At 35.7% G+C, this 21,428-nt stretch overlaps 1 protein-coding gene across 1 annotated transcript; it reads right to left on the minus strand.

The window, feature by feature from the left end:
- Nucleotides 1-1,109: 1,109 nt before the first annotated feature.
- LOC133172268 (DDB1- and CUL4-associated factor 17-like) lies at nucleotides 1,110-12,214 on the minus strand. Its single transcript, XM_061307124.1, has 14 exons — nucleotides 12,102-12,214; nucleotides 8,926-8,987; nucleotides 8,738-8,779; nucleotides 8,137-8,230; nucleotides 6,987-7,129; nucleotides 6,032-6,107; nucleotides 5,213-5,305; nucleotides 4,981-5,088; nucleotides 4,607-4,706; nucleotides 4,037-4,173; nucleotides 3,808-3,917; nucleotides 2,653-2,836; nucleotides 1,825-1,989; nucleotides 1,110-1,683 (listed from the first exon to the last, which is right to left on the minus strand). Exons 1-14 carry the CDS (start codon nucleotides 12,207-12,209, stop codon nucleotides 1,291-1,293), a joined length of 1,815 nt encoding a protein of 604 aa, XP_061163108.1. The 5' UTR covers nucleotides 12,210-12,214; the 3' UTR covers nucleotides 1,110-1,290.
- Nucleotides 12,215-21,428: the final 9,214 nt, after the last annotated feature.

The raw sequence follows: 21,428 nt of genomic DNA on the forward strand, positions 1-21,428 counted from the left end.
GGTACTTTTTCATACAGGTTAGACAACAAAACACATGAAACTTCATCTAATATTTATTTTCAGATGATAATGCGAAACTGACATGATATCTTTACCCAGAATGCCCTACTGTGAATTCACGTATCCCAGTACAGAAAGACTAACATAGCTGCTAGTGCTGGAGAATGCTAGCATTTTTTTTTTTTTGACCAATGGACCAAACTTTTTCCCCCATTTTCCAATTATAGCCAATATTAAAATGTCTTCAACAAACATTAACAACATATTAGGCATTGAATATGTTAATTCACTTCATAATTGTTATTAATTGAACAAACAAAAGTTGTAACACGTAGTTTCAACATGACCTTCGAGACATGACCTAAGTCAATACATCTATCATGAAATATTTTTTGGGTATCAGCAACAGCATGCTCAAGTTTGAATTCATTCAAATCAAGGATTCTGATGTAACACTGTCCAATGACCTTGACCTTATTACATTACATCAACATCAAAGACATGCGTTTGGTAATCAGATACTGCACCTCCAGTTTGAATTTTTTCCCAACCATGGGTTGCAAGCAACAACAAATTCAAGTCTGGCTTTATTCCAACCAAGGGTTCCAGAGTTAAAGCCTAGACACAGTTTCATACATCATTGCTTAGTAACCCAAACCTTTGACTTATATTCATAATTCAAAATCAAGACATACTTTTAAGAGATAAGTAACAACATATCAAAGTTTGAATCTATTCCAGACTTTCAAAGTTATGGCCCAGGTATGATTTGAGACAGACAGACAGTCAACCATGCCAAAACTAAATGTTTCTTCCAAAGGGAGCAATGAGAAATATAATTGTATGAAGGGTTTCAAAAGTGCCTTTCAATAAGTCCAGGGTCGTAGGAACTGGGGGGTACAGGGAGGGGCATGCTCCCTTAATTCCCCCAATAATTTTGCCAATGCATAGTATACTGTAGAAAACAAAGCTACATTATGTCTGTGCCTCTACAATAATAACATCTGATGACTTGTTTTTGCTTGTCAGGGAATTAATGCTTGGTAGTGCTCACTTGAACTGAAAATGTTTGGTTGTGCCAACCTCCCCCCCCCCCCCCCCCCAATGAAATTGCTTTCTACGGGCCTGAAAACCCTGCTGTGACCAGAACCCATGATCACTTGATCAGTTCCTTTCTGTATTGGACCTGATTTCTGTTTGCTGGTCCCTTGAGATCAGAGAGAAAGAAGTATCCTCAGTTAGTGCCTTTTCTGTGGTAACACAGATTTAGATTCTTGACAGTCAGTCTCTTCATTCCTTTGTTCTCCTCCTACTCTCCTGTCTGGCAGTTTGTCGATTCTCAGATGACCTCTCACTGGTACCACGCTGTTTCCGTCGCCTTGAGTGCCGGGTTTCTGACGAACTACCGGGAACTGTCCACTCCTCGTCAGACTCACCTTCCCGACTCCTCCGCTGAGCTCGACGAGATCTAGATGAGTTTTGAGAGCCTGTACTTGAGTCCTCTGACTCTCTTGGTTGATTATTTTCCAGTTTAGCTCCTTTTCTTCTTGGCTTGTCTGTATTTTGTTCCTGTTCCTCTACTTTGGCTTGTAGTCTGTACACCACACACGCAAACTCTCCATTAAATGACTTCACAGTCTGTACCACTGTATCCAGGTCCACCTTCACCTCATTTTCTTCATTCTTGAAAAAAAGTTAATCAATTAATGGAATGAATAACTAAAATTAACCCATGAACAACTTAATTATGTACCCTTTGTTTGAGAGTTATAAATTTCCATTTAGAAGAGTTTCGTCTATAAAATTTTAAGACACAAATCTTACCATTGATTCCACAAAAGGTTGAGCTAGTTTGATCTCCTTGATTGTTTCTCCTGTGTTGTTGTCATGGAATCTAAGATAACTCTCCATGTCATTGTCTGCTATGAAGTAATCCACACTTGTCCACAGAAGATCCAGCTCATCTTCATAATCCACATTGTGAATAACCTGAAGGTGATAAAAAAAATCAAATGAATAAAACATCAGAATAATGGGCTCAAAGGCTATACTGTATACAGGGAAATTTTCGCCTCTATTTTAGTTTCGCCCCTTTTGCCCTACACACAGATGGGCGAATTTAAAACAGGGCTAAATTGTTTGCAAGTGTGAAAGGGCGAAAATAACACAGGGCAAAAATAACACTGTATACAGTATATCAATTGGAAGCACATTTCCCTTCCTAATAAAGATAAATAAACCCTTATTGTAGCCACAGAAGAGTTAGGTATGATATGAGACTTGAATTTCCTTCATCAAAGGATTTGTGTTCTAAGATTGATTGAAAATGGGCAAATGGTTTTATAGAAGTAGAAGAAGAGAAAAAATATAACAGACAGATGACATGTGAAAAGCTCACTTGATACTGTGGCTCGGTTGAGTTAAAAGGACAAACCATCATTCATTTGGCAGGAAATACTATAATTTTGCTTCTCTTAGTTATCAAATGCAGTAAATACATGAACATTTTTTCTGTATCAAAATCAATTTCTATCAGATTTTAATGCAAATTAGACTTAGTAGCACAGGTTTTTCACTTTTCAACGGGTCTGATTATAAAGTTTTCTACAGTTTTACTATCTATCAAAACTTTGTAATCTAGAATTGACTTGCCATGTTTGGAAGCTCCACGTCCATGTGGATCATCGACCAAAAACTGATCCTTGTGACGTGCCGCCCTGAGGAGGTGTATGTGTCAGTGGATGTGACCTGGGCTTTGTCCTTTCTCTCTAGATTAATTGTGAAACATTTCTCTATCTCTGATTTTGTAGATTTTGTCTCCTTAATTCTGTGCATACTGTAAAAACAAAGCATACATACTGAGTCCTGATGTTCATTTGGCTTTTATGACATTCATGTATCTTATGTTTATACCTAAATGAAGAACCATGGAAAGCTATTGTAATGTAGTGACCCAATGACTAACAGTGTACACCTTTCCTTGAAATAAAGTTACTACCTTGTATATTCCAAACCTTAATTAGGGCCCCGCATGAAATGCAGGAGCCCTATAGGAATCACATCGTCCATATGTCTGTCCATCAACACTTTTGTTGTGAAAAAATAAGTTTTCAACAAAATGTATTCAATTTTGTACAGAAAACCTCTACTATAAGAGCAAGACACTTAAATGATTTTTGTGTCGTATCACTTTGCCTGTCTGTATGTATGTATGTTTGAATGTAAATCCATGACATTTTTTATGAAATGATAACTCGAGCAGTTTTTATCAAAACATTTTCAAAGTTTGTACTTGAGTTCTTTACTATAAGAGCAAGACACCTGTAGATTTTGGGGTCATATCACTTTGTCTATCTGTACACATTTGAATGTATATCCATCAAGAAACAATAAATCAATTAATTTTCATCAAAACTTTTTTCAAATTTTATACAGAAAGAGTTGGCCATAAGAGGAAGACACCTGTCAATTTTAAGGCCTATCAGTATGTTCAGTCAATTGTCTGTCAACACTTTTATTGTGACACAATAACCCAGTTTTCAACCTAATGTTGTCAAATTTTGTACTTCAATACTTTACAATAAGAGAAAGACCCAATAAATTTTGCAACTATATCACTTTGTCTGACTGTATGTATATCTATCGTGACACAAAAAGTATTTGAAATTTTATACAGAAGGAATTGATTATAAAAATAAGACTCTTATAAATTTTGTGATTGTATTAGAGTTTCATCTCTTTGTTTGTTTGTCCATCTGTCTCTTCAAATATTTATAATTCTCACTGACATAAAAGAGGGTGTTCTACCTTACAGATTTACTGTCAATATGTAAAATCCTGCCAGTTTCATCTGTACAAAACTGGGCTCTGTCTGCATCAAGGCCAAGTTCTTCAGACTTGAGAACACCATTCTTGGCCTACAATTATAAAATTACATGTACCGGTATAATGTAAATAGGGACTGTTTCAACAGATTTCACACCTGGACAAAGGGTAACTTGTAACAGAGTTCACCTCTATATGTTAGCATACTTACGAGTTGTCCAGAAACAAGAGACTTCACATGGAAGGACCCCTCCTTCCTTGGGGGTGTGTACATGAAGTGCCAGGGACATCCTCCCACCTCCAAACTGTTCTGATGACATTTAACCTGGAATAGCACAGGTGGTTCTTCTACAAATACAAAGAGGTCAAGGGTCAATTCAGATGTCACCACGGATACAGAATATTTTGCTTTTAACATCTTCTGTTCTGAATGACTGTAAATTCTTGTGCCTGAATATTACTTCCAGAACCTGTTGGTCCACTGTCCATTTCTTAAAATCTAATGCTGAGGGTCAGAGTTAAAAAAGAGGTCATATTTTATTAAGTGTCCATTGATAAAGGGTATATTGTTTTTGACTCAAAAGCAAAGGATAGTACAATTGTTAGCCTGGTTGATACCTCTTTTGTCAGGGGCAAAATTAGGTTTGTTTCTTGCATTCAAGAAAGTCTCTGACTGTAAGGCTGTTTGGATCTCTTATACAAAAAAATAGTTGGAAGGAAGATCAAATGTTTTCAGTACTTTGAAAATATTCAGATCTAGATTTTGAATGAGGATTGTTACCTTTGATTATAATGTTTAGTGGTAGACCACATGGCTGTTTCCCACAAATCTCCTCTTGGTTTTGAAGTCTTGTGTAAAGTTCTGCTTCATATAGCTTATACTACTCAAAACAATCGAGAAATGGTAGAATTTCTAAACAAGGTAACGTGTGTATGATTAAAAAAATCAAATTTAGTGGCATTATATGAACACTAGTAATGGAAAGTATTTGATGAAACTTTAGCTCTACTGATACCCTATAGAAGAAAAGATAATTTTACTTTAATAAATTATTCTATTTTAAAAAATTAAAAGCAAAATTGGTAAAGCAACAAACTTTAACAATGCATATGCTATTCTGGCCTTCATTCAGAAGAGCTAAGAATTCAATGCACCTTCTGTAGAATGTATTCCATGCTGTGAAGTTTGACCATTCCAGACCTATGCATGGTGGTCAAGAAACCACTAGATGCCATAGCATCCACTGTGTCATCTCCAAACACCTGAAATGTTCAGTTCAACAGTAAAAATAAGGGTAGTCCTAGATTTTTGAAAGTAAATAAAACAACATATTTCTCACTGGTACAAAGAAAGATTTTTACCTGAGTACTTTTTCAGTAAACTTAAACTCTTTGTGACTTCAAACATTCCAGTGAACCTGATTGGAAACACATCAAACAGGGCGAGGACTTTGACAACATTAGGGCGATCAGCTTCAACCTTCACACAAAGAATTGGAGAGGAGATAAAAACACAATATACAGGTCAGATATAAAGTTCTTAAGATTTTTTAAAATCACTAAGAGTTCATGATAATAACCTCAGTAATATTCTTTAGAAAAGGAAGTTTTGATCATTAGTAATAATTTGTACAGGAGTCACTGCAGTCAATTTCCTTAATATGCATAATAAATTTATCATCACATAATTTTGCAAAAAGCACAACTCATGAAATAAAATTACTGGGTACTCATTTTTATTTTATATTGCTGAAATATATGTCAAAATCTCAATCAACAGTCCACTTGCCAACTCGTGTTCTTGGTATACTAACAACTAAAATGTATGACAAAGGAGATGACTTCAGTCTTTCCATCATCAACTTTCCTTATTTCTGTAGTAACATTGCACAATCACCTGTATATGGTGTTTATATCTCCCAACTTATTGGATACTCAAGAGCATGCAATGAGTACGACCAATTTTTAAATTGAGGTAGACAATTGAGAGTTTAGTTGATTTTATAGGGATTTCAACATTCTTGTTTAAAGTCAGCTTTTTGTAAATTCTACAGTCATTTTAACAACCTTGTTGGTAAAAATAACTAATCAATGGGTCGTATTTTGACTGACATACTGTGAAATCTCTCATTTCTGTGGGAGTTTAATTTTCGTTGTTTTCGAGGTACTTTTCTACGTTGTTAGTATTGAGGAAAAAGTAACATACCTGTCTAATGCAACCAGTCATTTTGTGAGTGGATCTTAAAACGATAGAAGCTCCAGGCTCATTCCAGCTTAGATCACTGAAAGAAACAATGTCCTCAATAAAATGTATACTCAGACTGTGAGAAACTGTTACAAAAATATTTTCGAAAGAAAAATTATATTCATCCATAAATTATGGATCTTAATGGTCACCTGAGTGACATATGCAACCTTCATTCCTAATGCACTGCTACTTTGTCCCCCCTTCTCCCCTCCCCCCCCCCCCCCCCCATGGCTGTGGTTTATGCAAATGTGAATGAATACTATATGCATATAAAACTGTGACTTCCTGCATTAAGTTCATTCTGCACTGAACAATGAAGATGCAAGGCAATTTGCAGCTTTGTAGTTTTTGTGATGTCATTTTTAAGATATTTCCTATGCATAGTGGAACATGCGGTACACTTCTGCGGACAAAACTTTGTCCAAGGGGTCACTATTTAAAAAAATGAAATCTTCATTTTATGAAGAATTTTCCTCATAAGTATGGCTATTTCCTGCTAAGCGCCTCTTGAGAAAAAGATTTGTAAATGAACCCACCATATTTTTACTTTATTACTCATCTCCCCTTTGAAAAGGACTCAAGCCTTTCATTTGAATAGATTGAAACACTAGTACCTCTCACCAAAGGATGCTCTGTGCCAGGTTTAATCAAAATTGACTCATTTGTTCAGGGGGAAGTTGTCAAAGTGAGAAGTTTATTTACGATGTACAACAGATACAGGGTTATGATGGACAAAAACAGAAAACAGTTGGTCAGTTGGTCACCTGAGTCACTTAACTGGCCTTAATACATTAACATGCTTCATTTTAAAATTATACAACTAGTAGCCTTCAAAGCATCTAAGATGTGTACACCAGACATTAGCTGATTTTAACACATCAAAGATGAGTGCTTTTGTGTGCACCCTTAATACCTAAAATGACAGTGTGTCCGTGGCAGCAAGTACACTTCCTCCAATAGCTGTCCAGTGATCCAGTCAAAGCGCATCAACCAACATTTACCCACAATGCAGAAAAAAGATGGCCGTTCTCCTTTATGTGGCAAGGATAACTTCTCCTAAAAATTTATTACAGTAAGACACTGAAATTCTCTCATCCAATTGATATAAAGGTACATTGTCCAAATTTCAGCTGAATATATACGGGAAAATTAAATGACTACCATTAAAACAAACATACAAATAGGGAATAACTGTCTTCTCTTTCATTATTTGTGACCATTAAAGCTAATTTAAGGGTCAAAACTGAGTTTTACCAGCGACACGTAAGCGGTGCAAGTAAAAATATATGGATGCTTGCTACTTTTAAATCAGCAAATCAGTCACAAATAACAAATGAGAAGACAGTTATTCCTATTCTAATGCAATTTATGCATGTCGTTTTTTGTTTACATCTTATTATGTTGAGTTTTGGCATATAAATAAAAATATGTCACAAAGAACTGTGTTTTTCTGTTGTTCTATTAAGACATCACAATCAAAAGCTTTCACTCTCGTTAACAATAATAATACTGTATACAGGGAAATTTTTGCCCCTGTTTTATTTTCGCCCATTTCGCCCTACATGTGGGCAAATTTAAAATGGGGCAAAATCAAAAAAACACAGTATAATTTGTTAAACAGAATTGTGACAGGGAAATTTAAAATGGGGCAAAATTGTTTGCAAGTGTGAAAGGGCGAAAATAACCCTGTATACAGCACCCTGGTAATAATATTACAATAATAATACATTTGAAGTATAAAACTGAGTTAACTTATTGAACATGCATCCTTTAAAAAGAGGTGGAACCAATTAGCTTTTTAAAGTCTGTTTAAAGGTTTTCCTTTATTACTAGATTAAGACTTTTTTAAAAACATAATTTGGATTCAGGTACAATTACTCCAGTATCCATGAGGAAACAGCCAGACATAAGTATCCCTCTCCCCAAAACTCAACTACCAAAACAGTCCCATTTAAAATTTGGCATAGAACAATCTGGTTCCAGCACTACACTAGTCTGACATATACCCCTATCAAGATAAAATAAATGGCATGATATTGAAACACTTTTAACAATTTTCTTACTGGTTGAATGGAGGCTACTAATGCTGTCTCTATCTTCTGTTCCCAGGGAGTAGACAGAGAATGCAGATGTACTGGCTTATTGTCCCTCCCATACCTAAACAAACAAAATTTAAACTGCAATGGGATTCATGAGTGTACAGTAGACAATTAATAGTTCTTTTTTTACTATTACATGACTTGCAACAGTGAACAAAGCAAATGTACAAATACATAGTACTCTGGAATCATTTTAATTTGTTAGGGGGTCAATGTTAATTGGCAACCAAAATTTACTTGTTTGTGGGGACGTAATTCATACATACAGAAAATTCAGCAAACCGATTTGTTCAAGGGGTGTAAATTTGTGGGTAAGGGTTATCCATGAAATCCACAAACATTGATCCCCCCACAAACAATGATGGTGATTTGAAAGTCCCATCCATTTATTCCTTAAAGTGTTATATCCTCAATAAATTTAATCCTTGGATATCTCTAAGTTTTTTCTTTATCCCATCAAGTTTGAGATAATGAGGTTTGACTGTATGTCACTGCATACTGGTACCATGTACTGGTATATAAGTCCATCTTGTGAACTTAATTCTTTACATACTCCTATACTTACCCACCATAACAGTTTGTGTAATTCTCAAAGTATATTCTTCCTCTAGAAAAAAAAATCATACAATGATTTATGAAGTCTTAATATTCATTAAATGAAAGTGGATTTAATGTCATGTAAGACACTGAAACATTACAAATCTCTATCTTTAGTCGTCTAAGAAATATTGAAATAAAGAAGCACAGTGTTACCCTTCAGTCTTGATGCCTTTGCTGGAATATTTTGTCCATACTTCTTTGTACACATAATTTTCCTGTTAAATAAAATGAAAAGCAAAACCACTTTGATTTGTATTGTAATGACTTATCCTTCTGTTGCACTAATAGATCCTGTACAATCGCTACATTTAGCTACATAGCTTTAATTACCTAGGTAGCTTTATTTCACTACTCGAAATAGCTTGTATTAGCTATTTCAATGCAATTTCACAATTAAGTTTGGTTTTTACTTAAAATAGACAAAAATTCACAAATATGTGACTATTGATAATTGAACTGTGGATTTTTTTTAAAAAAAGCAACATAGAGCAAAGCTAGTTTAAACATCGCTGATTTTGTACACTTTTAAGCAGAAGATATATATATCCATTGTTTGAGTAACTGTATACCACTCTGTGTGTAGTCAGGCATGGATAAGTATGATCACTTCACACTGTGTAATAGGAGAAAAATGTGATGGACCAGACTGGGATTGGAACCTGGGTCCCCTGAATTTCCAGTCAGGTGCTCTGCCAACTAAGTTATCTGAGCACTGGGGATCGAACCCGTCTGACCGCCATGATTACTTCACATTGTGCTGAATTATAACCAATCAATTAACATGTTAACAAGAATTGGTCATATCTTATATTTCATTTCAATTTTCAATTTCCTTTTATTGATTCATCAAACATATTGGCATACAACAAGGTTACGTATAATAAAAAGTACAACGTAGTATTAGCTGATTACTTAAACAGTTAGATACATGCACAAGTGTACATATTTCATTAAAGAAGTAATATTATCTTAATTACAAATCAACTGTTGCATGTGGCCCCAAAACTTTAAGAACTTTGATTGCAATTACTCTTAAGGAGAAATATTCAAAACAATTTTTTATACAATGTTTTCAGAACAGTCTAAACTATCTTTAAAGTGCAAATTTTTTTTTTGCAAGTAGAAGAAATGCATATTTAAGGAATACATGTAATTATAATTAAGCAGCTCATAAAGCTACTTCGAGAAGCCAAATAAACTTATTCAGGTAATTCAAGCTACGTAGCTAATTGTAGTGATTGTACCAAACCTGACCATCTAGATAGAATGTTCTATCATTAAAATGATAAATGTCCTACGGACCCAGGGCTGTCCCGAGACACAATTAGATTATTCCAACTATACTGACTATCATTCAAGGATATTATTTTTCTGCCATCTAAAATGACAGACAACATGAAATCTTTTGTCAAGTCAAAAAAAATAAAATAAAAATTTTGTAATTATTTCATATACTACTGAGCTCAGCCAGACTTACACTGTCACGCACATATTTTCATTTATTATATATCCAACTGTGTATCACTCAGTTTTATTGTTGATTTCAATCACATGATGGTGTGATCCAACTTTCCAGATCACCACACTGTGTGTTTTCTGAATCCATATCACCCCTCTCCGAAACTGATGACGTAGTATACAGCAGGGTTCTCATTAATTTTTAAAGTAGGTGGAGAAAAAGAAAAAGTAGGGGAAACAGTTAATTTGAGGGCTGAAGGCCTGAACCAAGCCCCATCGGTCCAAGGGGAGGAGTCCAAGAGGGGGGTTCCCCCTTTTGGCAATAGGGGGATCCAGGGGTCCTCCCCCTGAAATTTTTAAAATTTACATTGCAGGAGGTGGCATCTAGGACCTCTCTGGGCATATTTTGACTTGTTTTATTTGTTCTCAAAATGACATTTTTTTAGGAGCTCATATAAAAAAAAAACAAAACAAAACACACAGGAGTAGCACACAGCCTATCCATCTTCCTTGATTTTTGTAATTAGTTGTAAATAAAGATTTTTTAGTCCCCTACCAGTGAAACCGGAGGGGACTATAGGTTTCCTCTGAGTCTGTCCGTCCGTCTGTCTGTCCCTCTGTCTGTCTGTCAGTCTGTCCCACTTGGTTTTCCGCACTTTTTTCTTAAACGCTTGCAGATATTGAGCTGATTTTTGGTATGTGAGTGTATCTTGATGAGTTACAGATCAAGTTTGCCTTTCGTTCCGCTTCAATGATTTTTGACAGAATTATGGCATTTTCAATTTTTAATGGCAACCAGATTACACTTGCCGGTAGGGGACTAGTATTGCTAATGCAATACTCTCAGAATGCTTGTTAAACAAAGTTTTGCTTCATTTTTGTAGCAGTTGCTTGGTTAAATGTATTAATATTTATGTTTAGTAGATACATGTATTATCACAATTATAAAGAATGTGCAAGTTTCATTGAAATCCATTCAGAAAGTAATAGGTACCCTGGTTATCCTTTGTTAGAAAATATGACACACATTTATAGACTGACTAATGAATCTGACGCCTATATTTTTCTCAGCTGCAGCCAGTAGCAATCCTAATCCGAGATTCCTCTGACTTTAACCCCTGCTTTTATACTGTGTCATGTGCAGGGGACATGTCACAATATAAAAGCAGGGGTTAGAGTCAGAGGAATCTCGGATTATAGCCATCCATATGTAGGTGTCATAACTGAGTATTTCACTTGAGGTTCACGTCAAATCATGGCTGACGCAAAATAATTCCTGAATCTTCCCTTCCGATTCGGGCATTTTAATACGAGACTGGAGCTGAATTTTTTTATGAGATGAAAAACAATATGTAAACTTCCTGTATTGACCAGATTCATTATAATTTAGGGCGTGCTGATTTTTCTATATACTGTATTTGAGTGGTGAGTGATTAGGTCCTGGACTTGATTTTCAAGCACCTGCTCGACTTCGACCAAAACAAAATTGCGTGCCTTGCTGGATGGCTATGTATTTTTTGGTACTAAAATCTTTATAAAGAATTGTTTTACAAGATCTGAAAAGGAAACTTCTCAAAAGTTTGTTTTCAATTAATACCACATACTCAAAGTTGCACATTTTTGGTAAGAATATATAGCAAAATTTAATACTGTTGTGCAACCTGTATGGATACATGTATCCTTGGGGTCATTACATGCAAATTATACCTTGATACTTTTTAAATATGCATTATTCATTTATAAAAACATATCTTACTTATTTGTGATTTTGATTTATAAATTTCTATGCAATATATGTATTATGATTTTCTGTACACTGAATTATTTATGTACCATGTTTTAATAAAAGAGAAAAAAAAAACATAACTTACATCTAATACAAGTGTTTTCAGTATCTCAAATTTAGACCTCGGTCTCTTTTTTACACCATATTCTCGTCTCCTAATTTGTTGATACACATTTCTACACTTTTCTTCCATGTCACTATAAAAATGAAAATGAAAGTAGAAAGTAAGACCACGAAATAGCACGATATAGATCAGTATTTCCGGATATAATAATAAAGGCCTCGACAGGCCCCGGGGATAAATTTCAGATGGGAGGGCACAATCTAAAAAAAAAAAATTCCCCGTGCAAAAAAAAAACAAACAAACAAACAAACAAAACAAAACAAAACAAACAAACAAAGACATTTTTGAGGGAGGTGGAGGGGAATCCAGGATTCCAAAAGGAAAAGGGGATGATCGAGTGAGGTGTAAAATACATATTTTGACAAAAAATATATATGTAAATCAATGGTGATAATACTAAAACATAGGTAATAAAAGTCAGGTCAAAATGATCGTCATAGTATGATTTTCATACAAGCAGTTTTATAATTCCATTCAGTAATGTTGAAGAAGTATTGCCAGCCTACTCCTCCCAAGCCTTATAATGACCTAATATAAATGATCATAATAGAGGTGCGTTGGGTGCGACCCTCCACCCCCACCCCGGCACAACCCCTACCGACTGCATTATAACAAAATGTTGAAAATCGCAAGTTTGAAACAAAAACAACAAGATGTGTTTGTGAAACACTGATGCCCCCGTATGGCAACTTATGCGAAGGTTAACTTTCTCAAATATAAATCAAATACGTTGGTACGAAAGGTAAGGTCTAGTCTCGAAGAATATACCTGTGAAACATGAAAGCCCTAGCTGCAACCATTGAAAAGAAGTGGAAAAGGTTAAAGTTTTTCAAAAGTGAGTCAAACATCAAGGTCATAGTGAAACAGTCAAAATTAATGGTGCCCAAGAAAAGGACTTCTCACAAGAATTACACATGTGAAAAATGAAAACTCTAGAACCAACCATTCAAAAGTTATGGTCAAGGTTAACATTTTTCAAAAGTAGATCAAACTCCAAGGTCAAACTTGTTGGTATCCAAAGTAAGGTCTTGTCACAAGGATTACATGTGTGAAGTATGAAAGACCTTGCACCTACTATTCAAAAGTAATGTCAAGGATAAGATTTTAAAAAGTAAATCAAACTCCAAGGTCAAGGTCAAACGGTAAAAGTTCTTGGTATCAAAAGGAAGGTCTTATCACAAGGATTACATATATGAAGTATGGAAGCCCTAGCACAAACTGTTCAAAAGTTATGGCCAAGGTTAATGTTGGGTAAAATTTTGCAAAACTGGGTCAAACTTCGAGGTCAAGGGCAAATATGATGGTACCAAAAGAAAGGTCTTGTCACAAGGAATACACATGTGAAATATAAAAGCCATAGCTCTAACAAATCAAAAGATATGGGCAAGGTTAAAGTTTTTTGCGGACAAACAGACAGCTAGACAGACGGACGGACAGGACAAAAACTATATGCCCCCGAATCTTCGATTACGGTGGCATAAAAACATAATATTTTTAACTGAATTATTTATCTGTAAAAAGTAATGCTACTTTATTTTTATGCCCCCGTATCGAAGATTCGGGGTATATAGTTTTTGCCCTGTCCGTCCGTCCGTCTGTCTGTCTGTCTGTTTATTTGTCTGCTTGTCTGTTTGTCCGCAAAAACTTTAACATTGCCCATAACTTTTGATTGGTTGGAGCTATGGCTTTCATATTTCACATGTGTATTCCTTGTGACAAGACCGTTCTTTGGGTACCACCATATTTGACCTTTTGACCTTGGAGTTTGACCCAGTTTTGCAAAATTTTACCCAACTTTAACCTTGGCCATAAATTTTGAACAATTGGTGTTAGGGCTTCTATACTTCACATGTGTAATCCTTGTGACAAGACCTTTCTTTGGATACCAACAAACTTGACCCTTTGACCTTGTCCTAGGAGTATAACCTACTTTTGAAAAACTTTAACATTGGCCATAACTTTTGAACGTTTGGTGCTAAGGCTTTCATACTTCACATATGTAATCCTTGTGACAAGACCTTCCTTTGGATACCAACAACTTTGACCCTATGACCTTGACCTTGGAGATTGACCTACTTTTGGAAAACTTTGACCTTGGCCATAACTTTTGAACCGTTGCAGCTAGGGCTTTCATACTTCTCATATGTTATCCTTGTGACAAGACCTTTCTTTGGATACCAACAACTTTGACCCTTTGATCTTGACCTTGGAGTTTGACCTACTTTTGAAAAACTTTAAAGTTGACCATAACTTTTGAACGGTTAGTGCTAAGGCTTTCATACTTCACATATGTAATCCTTGTGATAAGACCTTCCTTTGGATACCAACAACTTTGACCGTTTGACCTTGACCTTGGAGTTTGACCTACTTTTGGAAAACTTTAACCTTGGCCATATCTATTGAACCGTTGGTGCTAGGGCTTTCATACTTCACATATATAATCCTTGTCACAAGATCTTCCTTTGGATACCAACAATTGTAATCAATTGACCTTGACCTTGGAGTTTGACCTTCTTTTGAAAAACTTAAACCTTGGTCATAACTTTTGAACGATTGGTGCTTCAACATTCATATTTTACACATTTTATTTAATTCATATTTTACAAGAAATATACAGATTTCTTCTGAGAAGGCCTTTCCTTAGGCACCATTAACTTTGACCATTTGACCTTGACCTGGATGTTTGACTTACTTTTTAAAAAACTTTAACCTTTTTCATATCTATTCAATGGTTGGTGCCAGAGCTCTCATATTTCACAGGTATATTCCTCGGCACAAGACCTTCCTTTGGGTACTAACTATTTGATTTGCATTTGAGAAATTTTAACCTTTGCTATAAGTTGCCATACGGGGGCATCAGTGTTTCACAAACACATCTTGTTTATTTTATTTATTTGTTTATTTTTTGTTCGTTTGTTTGTTTTGTTTTGTTTTTTTTTATGCCCCCGTATCGAAGATTTGGGGGTATATAGATTTTGCCCTGTCCGTCCGTCTGTTTAGCTGTCTGTCTGTCTGTTTGTTCGCAAAAACTTTAACATTGCCCATAACTTTTGATTGGTTGGAGCTATGGCTTTCATATTTCACATGTGTATTCTTTGTGACAAGACCTTTCTTTGGGTACCACCATATTTGAGCTTTTGACCCTGAACGTGGAGTTTGACCCAGCTTTGCAAAATTTTACCAAACTTTAACCTTTGCCTTAACGTTTTAATAGTTGGTGCTAGGGCTTTCTTACTTCTCATGTGTAATCCTTGTGACAAGACCTTTCTTTGGATACCAACAACTTTAACCTTTTCACTTTGACCTAGGAGTTTGACTTACTTTTGAAAACTTTAACCTTGGCCATAACTTTTGAACGGTTGGTGCTAGGGCTTTCATACTTCACATGTGTAAACCTTGTGACAAGGCCTTTCTTTGGATACCAACAACTTTGACCCTTTGACCTTGACCTTGGAGTTTGACCTACTTTTGGAAAACTTTACCATTGGCCATAACTTTTTGGACGGTTGGTGCTAGGGCTTTCAAACTTCACATATGTAATCCTTGTGACAAGACCTTTTTTGGATACCAACAACTTTGACGTTTTGACCTTGACCTACTTTCGAAAAACTTTAACCTTGGACATAACTTTTGAATGGTTTGTGCTAGGGCTTTCATACTACACATGTAATCCTTGTGACAAGACCTTCCTTTTGATACCAACCACCTTGACCATTTGACCTTGGAGTTTGACCTACTTTCGAAAAACTTTAACCTTGGCCATAGCTTTTGTATGGTTGGAAGTAGGGCTTTTATACTTCATATATGCAATCCTTGTGACAAGACCTTCCTTTGGATACCAACAACTTTGACCTTGACCTTGGAGTTTGACCTATTTTTGAAAATCTTTAATCTTTGCCATACCTTTTAAACATTTGGTGCTACGGCTTTCATACTTCACATGTGCATTCCTTGGGACAAGACTTTCCTTTGGATACCAACAATTTTGGCATTGACCTTGACCTTGGAGTTTGACCTACTCTTTTAAAAACTTTAACCTTGGCCATAACATGTTAACGTTTGGTTCTAGGGCTTTCACATTTCACGAACATGTGTTTCACTTTTGACAAAACCTTCCTTTGGAGCCCCATTTGACCTTGACCTTGACGTTTTACTTACTTTTAAAAAAACTTTAATCTTCGCCATAACTTTTCAACAGTTGGAGCTAGGGCTTTCAATTTCACAGATATATTCCTCGAGACAATACCTTTCTTTGGCCTATGGATACCAACATTTTTAATCTCTTGACTTGGATTTTGACTTGCATTTGAGAAACTTTAACCTTCGCCATAAGCTGCCATACGGGGGCATTAGTGTTTCACAAACACATCTTGTTCAGTTTGTAATCAATTCAAAATTAATACAAGCTCGCCTGCCACAGAACACATCTTCAGTGCAACAAAATATCATTTTAAGATACAGATGTATATTAAAATGATATTTTGTTTTATTGAAAATGTGTTCTAAGGCAGGCGAGCTTTCATTAATTTTGAATTGATTGCAACTTGAACAATTAATACAGTAAAATAGTTCTAACGATGCGCCGATCTATTTTTTAAAACTGAAATATGTATGGTACGATAGTTCTTCTCTTCTTTGGTGGAATAAGCGAAAGTTCTGTGCTGAGATTACTGTAATAGCAATCATAATTGGACATCTTGCAAGTCAATCATATGCACTACTGCCCCAGTCCCTAGCTGGAAGTAATATATTAAATTTCTATGTAAGGCCATTCCAAGTTTTTTCTCTGTTTAGCGTACACCCATCTTTCAAAAACCTACTCTACCTAATCGCAAAAAACACACAAACCAAAAAATAAAACACAGACTTTATAGTCATAAAAATGACGTCACTCAAAGGATTTGATTTCATTAATCTACTTTTCTCGTAGAAAAAAAAACATTCTTCAGCAAAATCAAGGTATTCAATGCTTACAATATTCCTAATGTGATTATCGTATATAAATATTTTAAGAAAATGACAGAATTCAGTGATTTTGACCAGAATATTCAATTTGAGGACTCATGATTATGTTTGTTTTATGTGATATGGGGTGTCCAAAATCAAGGCGCACGCGGACGCTAAACATAGAAAAAAAACTTCGAATGGCCTAAAGTAACGAAAAAACAAGATGTGTGCGAAACACTGATGCCCCCGTATTGTAGCTAAGGGCGAAGGTTAAAGTTTCTCAAATGCAAGTCAAACTCCAGGTCAAATGTTGGTACCCAAAGAAGGTCTTGTCTCGAGGAATATACTTGTGAAATATAAAAGCCAACACCAACCGTTGAAAAGTTATGGCGAAGTAAGTAAAACATCAAGGTCAAGGTCAAATGGTGCTCAAGGGAAATTCTTGTCACAAGTGATACACATGTACGTGAAATGTGAAAGTCCTGGAACCAAATGCTTAAATAATATGGCCAAGGTTAAAGTTTTTTAAAGTAGCTCAAACTCCAATGTCAAGGTCAATGGGCCAAAATAGTTGATATCCAAAGGAAGGTCTTGTCACAAGGAATACACATGTGAAGTGTGAAAGCCTAGCACCAATTGTTCAAAAGTTATGACCAAGGTTAAAGTTTTTCAAAAGTAGGTCATACTCCAAGGTTAAGGTATCTAGCTATCTAGCGAAAATAAGTTGTCGCGAAAATTTGGTGATCTACAGAAATGAAATTTGGTATACAGATTTACCATAAAAATATCTATTATATAATGACCTTAGAAAATAAGTTGTCGCGAAAATTTGGTGATCTACAGAAATGATATACAGATTTACCATAAAAATATCTATTATTCCCGATCATGACAAGGAGCACACGTCGGGTGTGACCTGTCGGCAGGGGATACTCACTCCTCCATGGCACCTGATCCCACCTCTTATGTTCTGGAGGTTCGTGTTTGCTCTGCTCCTATTTTGTATTGTTTAATGGACTTTTGAGCTTGAATACTGTTCGTTATCTCCATATATTTCATTTTAACCACCGAACTGTATCTCTGCTGGTGGACAGTCTGTCCCCGAGGATACTTGTCGTTCGGTACCTATTCATGAATGAGTACACAGAATAACGAAATGATACTGGCAGACGCGTCGCCCAGTATAAAAAGGCGTCACTCTTTTGAGTCTATAAGGGACACAGACTCAAGGAGTTCATTCGGTGCCTCTCGAATAATCCTCAGGGATATTAAACATATGTCATATGTACAGTCTTCAGATTCCCAGTTTTGATATAAATCCAACAGTTCATACAAAAAATTGAAAGAATGTAAAGTTTCAATTAGAGATACATGTATATTTGAAGATTCCTTTTCCGATCTCATGTCTTCTATTTCAAAATGTTCTGCGAAAAACTGTAAAACCTGTGACATTTTGATAACTAACACTTCTTTCACCAGTAATCTTACTGGACAGAGCTTCTATACCAAAACTTGGGAAAATCTGAACTGCAAATCTTCTAATGTTGTCTACGGAATAGAATGTAATCTTTATGGACTTGTTTATGTTGGTGAAACCAAGGGATCACTTCATAAAAGAATATCAGGCCATAGATTTCATATAAATAATGGGGGTCAGCAGCTTTTTTACAAGCATTTTAATATACCTGATCATTCTATTTTGTCAATGAAAGTTAGAATTCTAGAAAAGATTTACCAACACACAAACAGTCCATCAATGAGTACACCTTTCCGTAGACAACGAGAAGAATTTTGGATTAGAAAACAGGGGCGTAGTCTGACTTTAAATTCTAGTGAGGCAAAACCATAGGGACAGGGGGTAAGGGGGCCGCCTTAGGCCCCAAGCAGGTCCAGGGCAGAGCCATGGTGGGGAGGGGGGGTAAAGGGGAAGCACCCCACACCCCTCCGGACAGAAAATGGATTTGGGGGTTTTAGAATGCAAATATCAGACTTGTCTTGCACAGAATTTTAGTTAATTTTACAGGTTTCATAGCGCGGAAATGATATCACATATTATTAAAGTATTTAAAGGAGCATCGTCAGAAACCCACGAGGTAAGTAAGAGAAGCTAGACCGACCACGGGTTTCCGACGATGGTAAAAGAGTTACTAAATATGTTTACCATGGTTTACTAAAACTTGTAACACATTTTAAGATGAATATTTTATTTAACTTTGTTTTTATTTAGTGAAAACTATAATTGTCAAACATTTATCAGTTTTTAATATTTTCCAATCATTACCTACATGGAGTTTTCAGTAATGGAGGTAGAGCCCGAACCTTGATGATATGAACGTACATGTACATTATAGAATTGCTTTAATTATAATTTTTGCAAGATATTTTCTGCAGTGTATCATTAACTATGGAAGGGAGTGATGGTGGTTAAAAATCTAGTGAGGCAGTTGCCTCATTGCCACAATGGAAGCTACGCCCCTGGAAAACTAGGGACGGCCTTTCCCTGAGGATGTAATGATAATGTCGATAGTGTTGGAAATCTTTCCAGTCCACAGTGTAACAATGTAAATGTGATGGGACTTTTTAACCATACACAGAGACGTAAGCGTAGTCATGGGCATCGGTCTTACAATAAACCTTTAATACACGATGTCTCTTTTGATTCATTACTACCTTACGTAAACATGGTAAATCAACAGTTAGGTCTACATCATATTCGCACCAAACTCTACTCTGTCCCTTTGAAACTTTTAAAAAGTCTTCTTGAAAAGGTCAAGGAAAGCCCATTGTTTGATTCCTCGACACCAGAATATAGGCTCGGATCTGTGATTATTATTATTTCAAATCACAGACTTTTTAAACCCCCACGTTTTACTGAAGAAAATGCAGCTAAAACAATCCGTTTTTTCCTTAAACTTCAATATGCCAACAAAGGAATTGACGCAGTTAATATGAGTAATATTCTTAGTCACAAAAGGGTCCAGTCTTGTATTCCGCCATATTTCAAGATACAGACAACACCTTGTATTTCCTACAAATATACATCGACTATAGCTTCCAAACTTTTTAATTACAAGAAAACTTTACAGGGCCTGGATATCGAATATCTGAAACATAATCCTCCATCGTGTTCATGTTCTTCTTCACCCTATAACTATAGTCCTGCTGGACACGTTATTACTGGTGACGTGAATTTAGTTAACAAGCATTCTGAGAGTATTGCATTAGCAATACTAGTCCCCTACCGGCAAGTGTAATCTGGTTCCGTTCCCGTTAAGAATTGAAAATGCCATAATTCCGTCAAAAATTAATGAAGCGGGATGAAATGCAAACTTGATCTATAACTAATCAAGGTAAAGCCACATACCTAAAATCAGCTCAATATCTACAAGCATTTAGAAGAAAATTGCGGAAAACCCGTAAAAATTGAAAAGCCGTAATTCCGTCAAAAATCAATGAAGCGGAACGAAATGCAAACTTGATCTGTAACTCATCAAGATACACTCACATACCAAAAATCAGCTCAATATCTGCAAGTGTTTAGGAAATCAAAGTACTGTGAGTACTGATAGACGGTGGCATGAATGATTCTGTTTGTTTGTTTGTTTTAATTAAAACGTCCCTCTCGGGAATTTTTCACTCATAATGAGACGCCACCATTGCCATTAGTGGACTGCAAATTTTATATCTATACTCAGCACTCAGGGCCATTGTGCAGTGAGGGATCTGGCCAGCACTTACTGCGACACGGGACGTCAGTTTAACGGTCTCATCCGAAGGATCGGTCTCCACGTCCCGCAGTGGGATTCGAACCCGCGACTTAAGGATCGACTCCTTACTCCATGACTCTAGAGCAAACGCTCTAATTACTGGCCACTGGCATGAATGAATTAAATTGAATTAAATGATATGAGAATCTGTAAAATGATATGGAAATTATGAAAGTTTGCAATTCTTCACAATACATGTATTTGATGAGTTATTTTATATTTGTGTCAGTATGATGAGGACATGTATTACTGGTAATTGAAGTTGTTAAACAATTTATTGCATGAAATTTTCTACATTTATTTAGTTTTATTATAAAATAATGTTTGAAGAAAAAAAATGCGCTGAAATGCCAGAAACGAAAGCTTGATCATTTCAATCTTTTTTTCCCATTAATTAATCCTTAAAACAATTCATTTTACCTTAAATGTTGAATTAAGGGAATCAAAGGTTCAAATATATTCATGTGGTGACCGAACATATTTATTTTAAGATAGCTTTCTATACATGCAGGCGCTCTTCCAAGTTAGATGTGCATTTTTTTTTAGCAGAAATGTGTTTGAGATATTTGAGGAA

Source organism: Saccostrea echinata, unplaced genomic scaffold, assembly GCF_033153115.1.
Source record: "Saccostrea echinata isolate AGI-Se365-2 ecotype Australia unplaced genomic scaffold, CSIRO_AGI_Sech_v1 ptg000054l, whole genome shotgun sequence".
NCBI lineage: Eukaryota > Metazoa > Mollusca > Bivalvia > Ostreida > Ostreidae > Saccostrea > Saccostrea echinata.

Excerpts from the sequence above, each read along its gene's own strand:
- LOC133172268 (XM_061307124.1), bottom strand. The coding sequence starts at position 12,209 with ATGGAAGAAAAGTGTAGAAATGTGTATCAACAAATTAGGAGACGAGAA. Across the intron at positions 6,108-6,986 it reads CGGACACACTGTCATTTTAG|TGATCTAAGCTGGAATGAGC; the intron begins GTATTAAGGGTG and ends TGTTTCTTTCAG. Across the intron at positions 1,990-2,652 it reads ACGTGGAGCTTCCAAACATG|GTTATTCACAATGTGGATTA; the intron begins GCAAGTCAATTC and ends TATCACCTTCAG.